Genomic DNA, 17034 nt, shown 5'->3' on the forward strand with positions numbered 1-17034 from the left:
CTTGACTTAGAGGTTTAAGTTTTCCCTACATCTTAATAATTTAGCATTATTTTTCTGTTCTTATGATAAGTTTTTACATCTTTATGACCAGATGAGGTATCTATCTACACATAGCCTTAGATTTTACTTTAATTGTACCACTTAGATATCACAAACCTGCATCCCTCTATTGTCTAATTGTAACCATGTGATATTTTTAAAATTCTGAAATTAATTTCCCAAAGATTACTCTATGCACATAAAATACATACATTTTATATTTATGATAAAGAAGGTGGATTTGTTTTTAACTCCTTAACAGTGCATTTTCACCTTCTATGGATATATTAACTTGGTGCATAACTGTTGGCACTAAACCTCCCAACAGTAACTCTGTAATGAGGATGCCATTCATGTGCACTTCTGAGGGGGTTTCTTTTTCACACAGCTGCTTCTAAACAAAAGTCCAGCAGCCATTTGCCAGCAAACAGCCAGGATGTACAGGGTTACATCACCAATCAGTCTCCAGAGAGCATTGTAGAAGAGGCTCAGGGAAAGTTAACAGAACTGGAACAGAGGATAAAAGAAGCCATAGAAAAGAATGCACAGCTGCAGTCCTTGGAACTGGCTCATGCTGACCAACTTACCAAGGAGAAGATCGAGGAGCTGAACAAAACAAGGGAGGAACAAATTCAGAAGAAACAAAAGATTTTGGAGGAACTACAGAAAGTAGAACGAGAATTACAACTGAAAACTCAGCAGCAGCTAAAAAAGCAGTATCTAGAGGTTAAAGCTCAAAGAATTCAACTTCAGCAGCAGCAGCAACAGTCTTGCCAACATCTGGGACTGCTAACTCCTGTTGGGGTTGGAGAACAGCTTTCCGAGGGAGACTATGCACGGTTACAGCAAGTGGATCCCGTTTTGCTTAAAGATGAACCCCAGCAAACTGCTGCTCAGATGGGTTTTGCACCAGTCCAGCCTCTGGCCATGCCTCAAGCTTTGCCTCTGGCGGCAGGTCCCTTGCCTCCAGGGTCCATCGCAAATCTTACAGAACTGCAAGGAGTGATAGTTGGACAGCCAGTACTGGGCCAAGCACAGTTGGCAGGGCTGGGGCAAGGAATTCTGACAGAAACACAACAAGGGTTAATGGTAGCCAGCCCTGCTCAGACCCTCAATGACACGCTGGATGACATCATGGCAGGTGGGTTATATTGTTATGAGCAGGTATCAAATATGATTTGCTTAAGGCGAGTAAGAGTGTGCCAGAATTTTTTGCCGTTACCCAACTTGAGAACTATTTCTGGACTCTTGAACCATGTATATCTTTAGAAATATTAGTTCAATCTCAGACGTTCTCAGATGGATACAGGTCAAATTAAAGATTAGCTTATTCAATGCAAGTGGCTGAAACTTTCTGACTCAGGTGGGTAGGCTGGGAATCTAGGTTTTTCAGTAGTCAGGTTGATGTTTGATTTTTTTGTTTGTTTTTGGTTTTTCTCTTTAAGTTCAGAATACTGATAAAATTTTGGCTTTTTTGCTTCTGTATTCACACCAATAAACTCGGAAATTGGTAGAAGTTGAAGTGCAAAACTAGTAGGATATATCAGAAAGCTTATTTGTGAACAGAAATACTTTATATCCTAATGGATCAGACTTCAAACCTGATGGATATTAAAAAAAAAAAAAGTAAATACTTATACAACAATAATAAAGTACCAAACCAAATAAGGTTTGATTATACTGTATGTCAGTGATTTATCCCCTGTGAATGTTCATGTGTAGTTTCTTTCTAATTGTATTATGAGCAGGTGTGGTCCCTTGATAGTATCATAAATGATATATCTTTAAATGGGTAGGCAGAGAAATTTTTTTCCATTTTAATTAGATTCATTGGCAAAAAGAAATATTTTAGGGGTTGTCTTAATGGTTCTAGTTTGGGGTACTTAGTTTTTGTGAGTTCTGTAACAAAGTAGTAGAATGAGATTTTACAGGATTATAAGCCATAAGAATACTGTACTGAAAAGAATAATTTTCTTCATTTAAAAAAAAAGTAAAGAAAAAAAACAGAAAAAGAAGGAACGGGAAAACAAAGGGAGTAAATAGGTGAATTTTGGTAATTTTCATCTGCTCTCTTCCTCCCTTTTAATTCTTTGGTCTATACTTAAAGGATGATTGAATTTTTTCTAATTTTGAAACTGTGTTTAAGTAGCATTATATATTATGATGAGATTATACATAATTTAACTTTAATCTTTTAAAAGAATAAAAGAAAATGAAATTGTATAGTGTTGAGATATTTAGCTAACATTCAGAAACTAAGAAACCAGCTAATGAGACAGATTTTGTACTTAGAAATTGCTCTAAAGTTTCCTAGTCTTCTTTTAGTATCACCTCAACAATAGTATGTGGAATGAAAGTCTCTGCTAATCTTAGAGGGTACAGTAACTACATCGGAAAAAATGCTATTAATTGTTAGTAAGAACTACAAAGCTTCTTATATTAAGAAGTATACATTTTTCCTATAGATTTGAAAGTTACTACTAATCACCATTAGTGGGTTATAATAATTGGGAATGTAATTTTAAAAACAGTATATATCTTATGAAAATTGAAGCACAGTAGCTCCAAATGCCAAATTTGATATTACTTTCATGGCCATTAATCTAGATCATAATGGTGTTCTTTATAATATGTCAATTCAACTACCAAAGAATGTGTAGAATTGAGTGTTATTTATTCTATTAAATGAAGAATGGACATTCCATACCAATGAATATTAAAAATTTTTTGATATGCTATCAGAATTTACCTGATGTTCTTGGGCATAGTTCAATAATGATTTGCCAGTTGTATAATTTTTATGCTGATCAGAATTATCGGAGGTTTGTGAAGTAGTTTTTCTGTTGATTTGTTTACCAAACGAAAACAATTAAATTCTCCCTATGTGTTCCAGGTGTTTTCATATAAAATTATTTTTTAAAGCTTATAACTTCTTAGGAAATATGACAGATACTTGTCATATTATAAAAATACTTTACCTGTTTATTCTCATTTATATGGGGAGAGGAGAGATGGCCAGAAGAAAGAACAGGATTAAAAACATCCAGCTACCTCCCTGCAACCCATTCCTGCATCATGCATGTGCACGTGCACAAACATACACATATACACTCACTTCCACAGCCTTTAAACTTCTTCTCTAGTAATTGTTATTTCAGTTGACTAATGACCATTTCCATTTCTTTCTTTGGGTTTTTTAATATCTTACAACTTCATTAGGCTCAGTCTTCCTTCTCTCCTTCAGCATAATGTCTGTTCTTTATTCCTTAGTCCCCATTTATTAGACTGCTTTTATAAGATTCAGTCTCTTTTTCTCTAGTACTTGGCTGGTCAGAATCTTCTATCTTCCTTGGTTTCTGTACTAGCCAAACCAAAATCAGTTCCCTATTTAACCAGTCTTAACAACTTGCCTTTGCTGTGCTGTCAAGTTCCCTCTTTCCTTACCTGACGTTAAAATTTCTTTGAGCATCTGGTTTTCCCTCTCTGACCCTAAAATGAAGTTCCACACGTAAAGATCTGGTCTGTACCATGGTTCCTTCAGGTACCTACATATTTACAATTGTTACTTTTAATTTTAGAGAATGGATGAGTGACAGGCAGCTATTTAGTTTTAGTAAACCAATATCATAGGTACCCCAAGGGAATTAAATGAGAGAATTGATTTTTCCTATCTCCTTCTAGAAGAGGTGATAAGAAAAACCAGTTTGACCAAAAATAAGAAAACTAATATGTTCTTTAAAAGAACTTATTCAAATTGAAATGTAAATTATAATTTAGTCATTTAACAATAAACTTAGATTTTTTTGTTCAGTATCATGAAATAAAATTCAGTTTTTTGGACAGATTGGTGTTCATTCTGTTTAAGCTAATTTTGTGTTTAGCATTTTCATTTGTGAAAATCAGTCTAATCAGAGGAGAATATGGAACCCATTTTAAGAGCCATAGATTTTATATGGTTTTGAAATTTATATCTAGAATGTGTACATTTGAATTGTCTTGATCTTTTTCTTAACATACAAAACTATCAACGTGGAGTAACAATATCAAGGTCATTAGATGATTAACATGTTAGTGTTGAGTACATGCCCTTTTCTATTGATCTGGATCCCTAAGGATTCAAATAGTGTGTTTTGTTTTGTTTTGTTTTGTTTTGTTTCCTCCTTTGTTCTTCCTTTGGCTTTTAAGTGGACTTAAAAATGTATAATTTTAGAATGTGTGTTGCTATAATGTATAGTGTATGTTTGTGCCTGAACTAAGGATTTCATGTAAAATAGATTTCTTAATTGACAATTGTGTTTATAATTGTTATGATAAGGTCTATTTCAGTTTTGTTCTTGGTAGGAGCATAACCTCTTTTGCCTGGTTTCAGATCCAGTTGTGAATCATGATTGTTTTCTGTCTCATGTAGTTGATAACTACATTGGTAACATACATCCACACTACTGTTGATCATTCAAAGATTAATGCCCAGACTCTAGTGCTATAGCATTTTTAATAAGGGGGAAAAAGGATTGATGTTCACATGGCAACTCCAGAAGTGAGTTGATGAGGGAATAAAGTACCCTCAACTGCTACCACCTTTGGAATTCTCCCATCTCAAGTACTGACCTAATTAGCCCCTTCTTAATTTGCTTATTTTGATGAAAATAATATCATGGCAAAATTATACTTAGAAGAACTAACAGTAATCTATACTTGAAGGCTGATTGCATGCATACATTTTTTTCTACCCTAATATTTTAATTTTGTCCTCCTAAGTCAGTGTGATTGCTAGATTGATTGGTGAGCATTTTACGCCCTTCAGAATAATTCTGTATGTGAGAAACTGTTTCTGTGTGAGGATCAAATTTTTATATATATATATGCTGTCATACTGAGGGCCACCCCCTGTCTGCAGTTAATAAAAGAATAGGAAGTATTTTAAATATTCAATAGCGAATGTCCACAAACAGTGATATTACTTTCATTAGTTCTAGAAAATAAGGTGTGAAATTGGCAGGTAAAAGACACATTTTCTCCTTCTTAACTTGACTATTTTAACTTTTATTCCTTTTCTGATTAAGAAGATATAATGGATAACCATTTGCATATATATTTAATTTTAATTCATAAAAATAGTTTTGTTTTCAGGGTTATTTTGAATTAAGGTTTTGTGATTACATACCATAAGAGGGGAATTTGTTTTTCATATGGTTTATTGTTTAGCAAATGGGTTACTCTCAATATATATTTAAATTTTGGTCTGTTGTCCAGTGTCAGAAATAACCAGGAAAATGAGTTATTAGTGCTATGGCAGTCTACCTGTAGATATTTTGTTTTTAAAGATATTTAAATATTTTCTGACAACTATTTCTTGCTGTTACCTAACAATGTTTCATCCTCATTAAGTACAGTTATTTTGTTCAACAGCAGTCAGTGGAAGAGCATCTGCAATGTCAAACACTCCTACCCACAGTATCGCTGCTTCCATTTCCCAACCTCAGACTCCAACTCCAAGTCCTATCATCTCTCCTTCAGCCATGCTTCCTATCTACCCTGCCATTGATATTGATGCACAGGTAAGCTCCAAACTCAGGAGTGATAGTTTTTAGCTGGAATTATATCATCATTAGAAACATTAATCAGTTATTTAAATCATCTTAGACTGCTTTGTGTCTGGGCAAAGACCTGAGCCACAGTTATAAATTAGAATCCACATTTAAAGAAATAAAATACCAAATACAGATTACTACTGATAATTATTGTGAAGATCTGGTTTCTGATATCATCAAGTAATCTTTTTTTCTTAAACTTTAGTTTAAAAAGGGATGTAAAAAGAAAGAACTTATTTAAGATTATGTATTTTCTTCTAAACTTAAATTAGAAGATGTGTCTTAAAATTCATATTGGATTCCATTTATATAGCATATATACTCAGTTACATTTATATTGTCTTTGAAAATTCTGATCTTGCTGACTGAAATATGTAGTAAGTCTATGTGTCTGTTTCTATAACACTGTTAAGTTTAAAAAACAAGTTTTTTAAAAGACTTAGTTTACCGTGAAATGTCAGAGCAAAGTGAGGTTGGAAAAGAGAAGGTAGCTTGTGTTGTGTCCTGAAGAAATGCCAAGTAGCCTAGCTTAGAAGACTGCTGAATGAGGTAAGGGTATGTGGCTTTCTTCAGGACTGAGAAATGTTTGAAGTTTATTTAGTTTTGTGTTTTGATTAATGCCTGATGGAGAGACTAGTGTGAGGGTGGTGGTGTACGTTATAAAACTTGCAGTTTTATAAATGATCACTTCTTTATAAGCATCAATTTTAGGGAGGGGGGATGGGGGAGGGGGGAGAGAGAGAAAGAGAGAGAGAGAGAGTGTGTGTGTGTGTGTGTGTGTGTGTGTGCGCGTGTGTGTGTGTGTGTTTGTATTATTGCATCCTTAAGGGCCTGTACTATTAAACTATTGAAATAAAGCCTCCTTTTCATTAAGATGTTTCTTGGTAATACTATGAAAAAGGAATTTCATTTCTGTTCTTACTTGCTTCCCTTATTTTATATGAGCTAACTTTTTTTTGAGCACCTAAAATAGTTAGGGGCTTTCTTTAAGGAATAACTTTATTCAGTCTTCAGATTACACATATAAGGTAGCTACTCTTAAACACCCATTTTCCTGCTGAAGAAACCTAGACTAAGAGAGAGATTAAACATTTGGCTTACAATCACTTCATTTAACTAAGAAATGGTGGGGCTGGAGTCAAACTTAGGTTGGTTTGACTTCAAAGGCACCCTTCCAAATGCCATACTATAGGGCTTCATTTTTAGTCTCATAAAAAAAAGTAGACATTCATTTGGTGAACCACAATGGTTTACATTTCATATTGATAGCATTGTAAAATTGGATTGAACTTTTTATTGAATTTGCATTATTTTCCTCTAATCTGTTTTGCTCTGAGTCTGTTAATGTTTTAACCAGAAGTATATTTTCTAATTTTGTGAGATCAAAAATTGATCCATAAGCAAAAGTAAAACTTCACCAAAATATAAAGTGTTTCTTCTTTTTTTTTTTAGTGCTTTAAAATAAAACAGCCACAGGGACTTCCCTGGTGGTCCTGTGGTTAAGACTCTGCACTTCCACTGCAGCGGGGCAGGTTTGATCTCTGGTTGGGGAACTAAGATCCCGCGTGCTGCATGGTGCAGCCAAAATTAAATCAATTAATCAATCAGCTACAGAAAATGTTCCATCAAGTATGATCATGATTTTATTGAATTTGAGATTATAGTGATAATGAAATTTTATCTGACTATACCACTCAACCAACCATGAATTAATTTCTGAGAAGTTACATATAAATACTTTTAAAAAGTTAATTGAACAAATGATGTACATTTTAAATGTAGTAGACATACTTATGTAAAAAGATTTGACTATGGCTCCTTAAAAATCTGCTTCTTTATCTGGTCTTTACATTGAGGCTTTTCAGTTGGGTTAGCCTAATATGAGTTACAATACTTTTCATGGAGTTTACCATAACTGCTTAGTTAGAAATTTCCTGTTTTGGAACACATAATACAAAATAATTATTTGGAAATAATTGTTCACCATTTTTTCTTTAACCTTCAGTGTTAGTTTTTTTAACTTACTAGTTTTTATGATACCAAGAAGGTACTTAAAGTGATAAATACAAAGATTCTTTTATGCTTAATCCACCTGAAGTTTTTTCTAGATTCTCAATACAAATTCCATGAGATTTTACGTAATGGATATTTTGGTTTATGTGTGACAATGCTGTGCCATTACAGACAGGTGATATGATGAAGATTCTTCCTCTATTTTGAAAGATTAAAATTCCTCTAGTAATTGGATTTTCCATTTGTTTATTTAACAAAACTTAACATGTACATTCTTTTTTTTGTTTTTTTTGCGGTACGCGGGCCTCTCGCTCTTGTGGCCTCTCCCGTTGCGGAGCACAGGCTCCGGACACGCAGGCTCAGCGGCCATGGCTCACGGGCCCAGCTGCTCCGCGGCACGTGGGATCTTCCCAGACCGCGGCACGAACCCATGTCCCCTGCATCAGCAGGCGGACCCTCAACTACTGTGCCACCAGGGAAGCCCAACATGTACATTCTTACTCTTTACAGATATTTACTTCTTTAACTTAATCTCTGTAACAATTCCATGAAGTAGGTACTGTTGCTATTACCATTTTACAGGTAAGGAAAGAGGCCTTGCCTAACAGCCAATTTTTTAGTGGAGCCAGCTTTCAAAGAAACAAAAAAAAGACTCTGGGTCTAAAATCTAGAAAATGGGTCTGCCTAGATAGCAAAGGGCCATGTGTGTTTAATCTTTACATCTGTTTAGCATATTTCCTTGGCCATACAGCATATTTACCACAAATCTTAAGGAAGAACAAAAGTGTGATTTTTTTAATGTCTCAGTATATAAGTCTCTTTTTTTAAATGCTAATGATTCTTGAAAAATGGTCCTTTAGTTGATCATTATAGTAGGGAACTAATATTTTAAACAAGGATTAGCTGGAATCGTATGTGTAATTTCTGGCCCTTAAAGAATGCTGACGATAAGAGTTTGCATTCTTTATAACATTCCTCAAATCTTACGTTCTATAACTAGAAATCACCCTTGGTTTGTGTGCCACAGGCTCTCCGCCTCTCATGTAATGGTCTTATTGAATTAAGTTTGGATACTATCAAAACTTTTAAGATTAATACTACACACTGTGCTGTTACCAAAATTTATTTTAGGAAACATCAATAAATGATAGTTTGAAGTAATTATTTGGGACTGTTTTACTATGCATTCTGATAACATAGCTCTAATCTCTTTTTATTTTGCTTGAGTGGTGTAATAAAACTTATACCTGGGTACTCTAGATATGGAAATTAGGAATCACATATAGATTTTTAAGAACTGTGGTTTTATATGAAACAATAAATCTGGTTGAAAGTTAGAGCTGAATCCCCTGAATTAATTAAATATTTTCTGTATTTTATAGTGTGAACTTTTTATTAACTCTGCTAGCCGAAAGTGAGAAAGAATTAGTTGTTCTCTTCATAGGTTCTAAAACCTGTGTTCTGGCATGAACTGAACTTGTGTTCCAGTTCTGAACTGCTTGACATTTTATTCTCAAATTTCTAAAGGCTTTCCTTAAACTTGGAATAACTTATTCTAGCACATCTCAAAAATGAGAAAAATAAATACCTCCTCAGGTAATTTTGCCTTTTTTTCCTGTTTTTAATAATTAACATGTATCTATTATCTTTTAAAGAGGTAGGTGTTAAATTTAACCTACATATCAAGACTGAAATTGTAGAGTATGTAAAATTATGTTTTACCTTTAATGGTATAAATGTCATTGGTATTTCTCTTTTCTTCTGTTTTTGCAACATGGAAAACAGTTTCACCACGATTTAATGAGAAATTAAGGAGCCCAGGAAAAAACTCATTTAACTCATAATAGTAATATGAAATACTCTGCCATTAAAGCATTCTACTTTAAAATGCATGCATTCGACTTGTTTATATGAAGTGTTTTAAATAGGTTATTTACTGTCTTACTGATTTTTCTCATTTATTGAATGCCCTAAAGTGCCATCCTTTTTAATCTTATACATGACCCCTAACGTGGTTAGAGAATGAGATATTTGGGACTATGGAGGTCTAAAAAATATTCAGCCCTTTAAATCCTAATAGTTTTCAAAGTAATTTATTTAATTACTTTAAATGAAATGGATATACTTTTTTATAGTTCAGATATTTTTTTTCACTTATATTCTAGCTCATTAAAAGCTGCCTTTTCCTTTAATATTTCATTTGTCTTATGATTCTTGCTTTTTTTTTAATCTTATAAAATTGAATAGTCATGCTGGTAATTTACAGAATATTTTTACATTTAATATAATTTTATCATTTTTTATAAGCCTGAATCATCATAACATGTTATAATACAGAATGGTTATATTTTATGATATTGTGAGCTAAATGGAAATTTTCTTTAGAATATAAACCTGGAAAGCTCTTAACAAAGCTCTGGGCATCTTTTTCCTCTCCAGGTTTCTCTTAGATATATGACCAAGAATGTGACTTGGTAACCAGTATAATAACATAACTTTAGTGTTACTTTGCCTTCTAGAAAGTCATCACCTACATTTCATTTCCTTGATTAGAAATATTCAAAACACCTGTTTTCTTTAATTCAAAACTACCTGTATCTTATCAGTAGTTAATTTTAACCCAAACTCCTACTTCAGTTAAATTGTTTCTTGATATATTGCAAATCAGGATATTTCTTACCATTTTGGGAATATGTAGTATATATTTGGGGGGGCGGTGAAAGTCTCACTTCAGAATCTTTAAATTCTTTCATTATTGTCTTAAAAAGATTGTTGTAAAATATTAATTGCTTTAATTTCACCTTAATGCAGAAATATAGTGAAGTTACCTACTTTTTTTTTTTTTTTAACAAAGTTACCTACTTTTAAGTTGCCCAGGGAATTTGACTAACCTCCCCATCTTCTTCAGCTTTAAATATCTTTTCCTTCAACTCTCACATTGTTCATATTTCTCTCTTAGTTTCAACCTAAATTTGCCCTGTACAGTAACCTGTAAACTCCTAGTGAGCAGAGACTGTATTTACTTACCTTTGTCAGCGCTAGAGTATCTAGCAGAGTACTTTGAATATAAAAGGTGCTTAATAAATGTCAATTGAATTGATGTTTTATAATGTGGAAAAAACGCAAATTTTACTGATCCTCTAAAATTTTCCATGCTTACCTTTTCCAAATTTTGTTTGTCTCTTCATTCTCTATTACGATTGGCACCAGTTTCCTAAATTACTCTTTAACCCCTAGAAGACTTCTAGAAACCTCATAAACTTTATCATAAAGTTGACTCTTTGTAATAAAGATTACTCTTCTACTGATTGTCTATACTAACATAGAGAACACATAATACAGATAGGCTTAGCATTCTGTTCACCTCAGTCAGCTGTGCCTTAGGGCTGCTCTCTGATGTAAGAGGGTAAGCAGCATTTTGTTATCGATGATCTTCTTGGTTTTTTTTACACCAGTCTTTACCCATTGTTAGCATATGTGACCATCGGAAGGTTATTTCTCTGACCTTTGTCTCCTTTTCTCTGAAATCAGATTCCTTCCTTATAAACCTGAAATAAATATAATATTATATAACACAGTAAATATATATTTCATTTATGTAATCCTTTGTTTTATTAGTGATAGCTTTTATTCTATGACCCTTACAGCTACTGTCATTCATTCAACTTAACTATCTTTTATTGTTTCCTAGGCAAGACATCACTAATAGGTAGAGAATGCAAATATAAATAAGACATGTTTATTACCTTCCAGGAATTTATAGTCCCCTGAGGGTGATAGACACATAAGTAATATTAACATAAGGAAGATTGGTGATAAATGCTGTAATAGAGGTAAATATGTAAAAGCGGGAAGATGGCTTAGACAGAGCTATACAATAAAAAAATAATGCAAGACTCATATAATTTTATGTTTTCTGGTAGCCACATACTATGATAGAGTGTGACCACTGGTTAAATCTATTATTGGTCACTATCACTGGCATAAGTCAGAAGTAAACTGTATATAAACAGTGTCATGTCTCAATTATAATTGTGTTTGTCTTTCAAAATGCATTGTATATTATATTTTTTTGTTCCTTTAAATTTTTAGGGGCTTTGTTCCTCGAATGCAGTTAAGTTACTTGGAAATAATTTTTTCATTTCAAGACTTGTTTTTCAGCTTTGTTAGATGGGTCCAGAGTAGCTAATTTGGCCTAATGGCTGAGGATTTTTCTTGATATTCTGTGTGTTTTGAGGGTCTTTCTGCTCTGGCTGTGGGAACCAAACTATTCCCAGTTCTGTGTAAGCTCTAGGTGTTGTTCAGTCCCTTCTGGTAGTCTTTCCCTGGCCTCCAGTAATTTTTCTTATGCATGTATGTTGATCAGAGCTCAGCTGAAGACTCAAGGGGAGCCCTCTGCAGATCTCTGGAGTGCTCTCTGTATGTAGTGCCTTCCTCTCCAGTAGTCTACCCCATGAATTCTAGCCACCTTCACTTCTCCAAACTCTCTTTTCAATGCAGGGAGAATGCCAGGCTCTATTTGGGTACCCTCTTCCTGCACTTTAGCCTGGAAACTCTTCAGGCTATACAATAAGTTAATCATTTCTGTCCTCAGTGATCACTGTCATGTGTTGCCTGTCTAACTAACATCATTTCAAATAGTTTGTCTTTTTTTGTCGTTTGGGATGGGAAGATAAATCTTGTCTATGCTACTCCATTTATGGGTAGAAGGGAAAGTGAGTCCACTGTAGTATTTCTTAAAACATGTAGTTGAAAATAGCATATGGTTGAAAATCATACATTTTTTTCTTCTTGCTTGCTTTAAGAATTGGCCATAAAGTTCAAATATTATTTGTAGTTTAAAAAAATCACAAGTTGACCATTAGTGGGGAAAAAAAAAGAGGTTACTATCCAAATGTTTGATATAGTAGAATGGTATATATGTGTGTGTGTGTGTGTGTGTGTGTGTATTTGGTATATGTACATATTATGTAATTGATGTTCACATTTTTAATTGTCTAATGAGCTAATCAACAATTTTTTACAGACTGAGAGTAATCATGACACAGCGCTAACGCTTGCCTGTGCTGGTGGTCATGAGGAACTGGTACAGACATTGCTAGAGAGAGGAGCTAGTATTGAGCACAGAGACAAGAAAGGTAAGGCCTACTTTTGTTAACTTTTCTTCTGAATTATTTGTGTTCTGTGACGAAATACTACTTGTAGCCCTATTTTGATGGACAACAGCACTGTTTCTTTGCTTAGCTAAGAAGATCTTTATTTTACTCCAGGTTTTACTCCGCTCATCTTGGCTGCTACAGCTGGTCATGTTGGTGTTGTGGAAATATTGCTGGACAATGGTGCAGACATTGAAGCCCAGTCAGAAAGAACCAAGGACACACCGCTATCTTTGGCTTGTTCTGGGGGAAGACAGGAGGTATTGTCCCCAAGTGTAATTTTTTTTTTTCTCTCTGTTTAACAGATGTGCACTTTAATTTATATGACTTTGTGGTAACAGTGGACAGACATTAAGATTTATCACAGTAACTGAGACTATAATCTTTTAGCAAAAGGATAAGAATTAGTGTTATAAACTGTCTTGCCAGAAAAATCATACATTGTTTATTATCCTACTCATCTGAAAGTACGAACTGCCATAGGAATCCCTCTGTATTGCATTCAGGCTAAGAGAATGATTAAGACATCCCAAATCAAATCAGCAAGCTCCTGATAAGTGGGGCCTGTATTCACTCATCTTTTCTTGTCCCAGAGTACTTAGTGTGAAAGGTACTTAAGCTCAGCCTCTGTTTGCTCCATTGTGTGTCTTCTTCGGACATTTAATAATCAATTGGATAACCTCATTCTTCTGGCATTTAATAATTAGTTGGATAACCTCATTTTAAATCACTTTTTTAAATCCAATTCTATTCACCAGTCGTGCTGTCTCTATGGATTGGTAACTTCTCAGTTAGGGAGTTGTTGAATCTTATATTTAGGAAGCACTCTAGGTCATTCCAGGTGAGTTTCCTACCCTCAGCTTAAAAATCTTTTTCTTTTTTATTTCACCATTCTAATTATTTTCTGTATTCCACAGTGGAGGTGATTCTGTCAGTCGGAAATGTAAATGTTCTGTTTTTGATATATAATGAAAGTAAAATTTTGACTTAACTGAAATTTTCAATCACTGTGTGGTTTGAAATCATACTTGTCTCATAACATTTTTCAATATTGAATCAAAAAGAAATCAGTTGATTTTCTTCCTTTCAAAGCAATGTTAAAGCCTATAGTCTACTGTAATCTTTATGTATTCTTACTAAAATGTAACAGATGCGGTAATGATAATTATAGAAGTCTTTTAGGGTAATAATTTTGCCTATAACACTCTTGCTTTTATTTGGTATCATTAGAACAGTAAAGTATTTTGCAGTAATTAATAAAATATTAGAAAGTCATTTTACTATAAAATCAAAAAATAATTCTTTTATATTGAATGTTTATTACTTTTGGGGAATAGACCATTCCCTCTGAGAGATAACTAGGGTCAGTTATCTTTGCATAAAAGAATTAAGAAACTTTAGAAATTTGATTAGGGTTTTCTACTTTATTGCTTAAGGGACTCTTTGTAAAATAAAATAGCCTAATGCCAGTTTGGGGGCTTGTTTTTATGATGTTGTTACATAAGCCAGTTAGTCTTACTGGCTCTAAAAGCAAAAATGTGATAGAAAGTCATCTAAAATTAGTCATAGCTTCAGAGAAAGATAAGAATCATATCGCTTATACATGGAATCTTAAAAAAAAAATACAAATGAACTTATATACAAAACAGAAATAGACCCACAGACACAGAAAACAAATTTATGGTTACCAAAGGAGAAAGGAGTGGGAGAGGGATAAATTAGGAGTTTGGGATTAACATATACACACTGCTGTGTATGGAATAGATGTCCAACGAGGACCTACTGTATAGCACAGGGAACTATACTCAATATTTTATAGTAACCTCTAAGTAAAAGAATCTGGAAAAAAAAAGTATGTATATGTATGTATAATTGAATCACTTTGCTGTACACCTGAAACTAACACAACTTTGTAAATCAATTACACTTCAATAAAAAAATTTTTTTAAATGAAATTTAAAATAGAAAATGCTTATGAATGTGAACGTAAAAAAAGACAAAAATAAAATAAAATTGGTCATAGCTTTATTCAAACGAGTAAAGTTTTAGCTGGTAGTAAGGCAAAGCACTGTTCATTAACATTTATTTATTTCCCAGTTAGATATATTATTAACAGTAAGAGCAAGGATAAGTGCTATGAGCTTGAGCAATCCTTAACTTCCTTATGCCTCATTTGTAAAATGAAGATAAGATGCTAGTACCTGTGTCAAAGAGTTTTTTTGTGCATTAAATGGCATAATAGACAAAAGATCTATGAATGGCACTTAAATAAATGCTAAATATTCTCAGCAATCAGGGAATGCAAATTAAGACCCCAGTGAGATACCACCAGCTACATCCACTAGAATGGCTAAAATTATAAAGATTGACAATACCAAATTTTGCTGAGGATATGGAGTAACCAGAACTCCTTGTTGATGAGAGTGTAAATAGTACAACCACTTTAGGAACAGGTTTGGCAATTTCTTAACTAAACATGCACCCAGAAATTCTGCTGCTAGGTGGAGCCCATGAGCAATGAAAATATATTTCCACAAGAAATGTTCATGGAAACTTTATTCAGAATTGCCCAAAACTAGAAACAGTAGAGATGTTTATCAGTAGAAGGGATAAAGCAGCACATTCACATAATGGAATGCTATGCAATACACACAGTTGATTTTCAAACACTCTGTGATTCATTTATATGAAGATCTATGGTAAATGAAACTAATCTTTGGGTAGGATTGACTGAGAAAGAACATGAGTAAATAACAGATTTAAATTAGGTTTATGCGTTTCTCGATACAAATTAGGTTTATGCGTTTCTCGATACTCAGTGACTATACACTTAAGTTTTGTGCATTTATTGAAAGTTACAAATTTCACCTAAAAAAAACCTAAAAAGCCTAAAAGCAAGTAAGAGTTTAGTTCATGGTACACATGCTGATGTGTTTAAGGGAAATTGCAGGTGTCTACAATTTACTTAGAAATGAAATGCATCAAAAAATGATGGACAGACGAATAAATGTGATAAAGTAAGCAGAGGAGAATGTTAATGGTAGAATCTAGGTGATGATTGTATGTAAATTTTTTTCAACTTTTCTGTGTGCTTAAAAATTTTTATGGTAAAATGTTGGGGGAAGATAAGTGTTAGCTTTATTCCAAAAATGTTTTTAACATTTAGTTTTTGATTTTAAGTTTAAAAAATATTTTAAGGACATTTACATGTATAAATGAAAAAATCTTATTCTATTTTACCACTATGTGGTGGAATAATACAGAAATACTAATTTCCAAAACAGCATTGCACAAGAACACATGAGGTCAAGATCTTTCAATGAAAACACTGTGCCATTTCAACAGATTCCAAAATGGATTTTACTTGAGAAACGATTCCTTTATCGGCCTCTAAGACCTTTTGCTTTCATTTGAGACTGATTTTGTGCAAAGGATGAATGACTTTCCCCTTCTTTTGTTATACAATAAAGCAGAAAAAAAGAGAAATCAGAAATATACACCTTGCAAGTTGTCTCACCATAAGAAGAAAACACATTTTTTCCTTTTCTTTTTCCAGGTGGTGGAGCTATTGTTAGCTCGAGGGGCAAATAAAGAGCACAGGAATGTTTCTGATTACACACCTCTAAGCCTGGCTGCTTCTGGTGGCTATGTGAACATTATCAAAATATTACTAAATGCAGGAGCTGAGATTAATTCTAGGCAAGTTTTATTCTCTCTCTCCAAGTCCCTTAAGAGTGTTATGTTAAAGATATTTGTAGCACACTTTTTAATGCCATATTTAGGAAATGCCTTCATTACAAATTTAGAATTCAAATTTAAGTGTTTAAAATTGTTGACATAGAACTTGAAAAAATTATCACTTTATTTCTTATGATAAACGTAAACACATCTGTCTTATGTTTTTATTAGCAAGCAAGTATATACTTTAGAATGGAAAGTTCATTTTAATAATGACTTAATAATTTATCACTTTCAGCCCAAGTCATTATGTTGAATGAGATACAGAAAGTATTCTAGTTCTGGGTAGTAAAATATTTGTAGTGTAGTCTTGATAATATCTCAAAGATTTAGTAGGGCTGAGAAGAATGATTATTTTAAATAATTCTGCAGAATAAAGAATCTTAAATCCTAAGATAGAGTTCTGTATTATCATCTAGTTTTTCTGGGACATTTAAAAAATATATTGGGCTTCCCTGGTGGCGCAGTGGTTGAGAGTCCGTCTACCGATGCAGGGG

General features: G+C 33.4%; 1 protein-coding gene across 2 annotated transcripts in view; it reads left to right on the forward strand.

The window, feature by feature from the left end:
* ANKRD17 (ankyrin repeat domain 17) overlaps positions 1–17034 on the forward strand; it is a 161460-nt gene that overhangs the window by 96730 nt on the left and 47696 nt on the right. The window contains exons 15-19 of one of the 2 annotated variants that reach the window (XM_060148023.1): positions 428–1180; positions 5449–5597; positions 12670–12781; positions 12914–13059; positions 16356–16498. In XM_060148023.1, the coding sequence (XP_060004006.1) occupies positions 428–1180; positions 5449–5597; positions 12670–12781; positions 12914–13059; positions 16356–16498 (1303 nt within the window). The remainder of the gene's footprint in view (positions 1–427; positions 1181–5448; positions 5598–12669; positions 12782–12913; positions 13060–16355; positions 16499–17034) is intronic. The other variant, XM_060148024.1, reaches the window with a different exon arrangement.

Source organism: Lagenorhynchus albirostris, chromosome 4, assembly GCF_949774975.1.
Source record: "Lagenorhynchus albirostris chromosome 4, mLagAlb1.1, whole genome shotgun sequence".
Lineage (NCBI taxonomy): Eukaryota > Metazoa > Chordata > Mammalia > Artiodactyla > Delphinidae > Lagenorhynchus > Lagenorhynchus albirostris.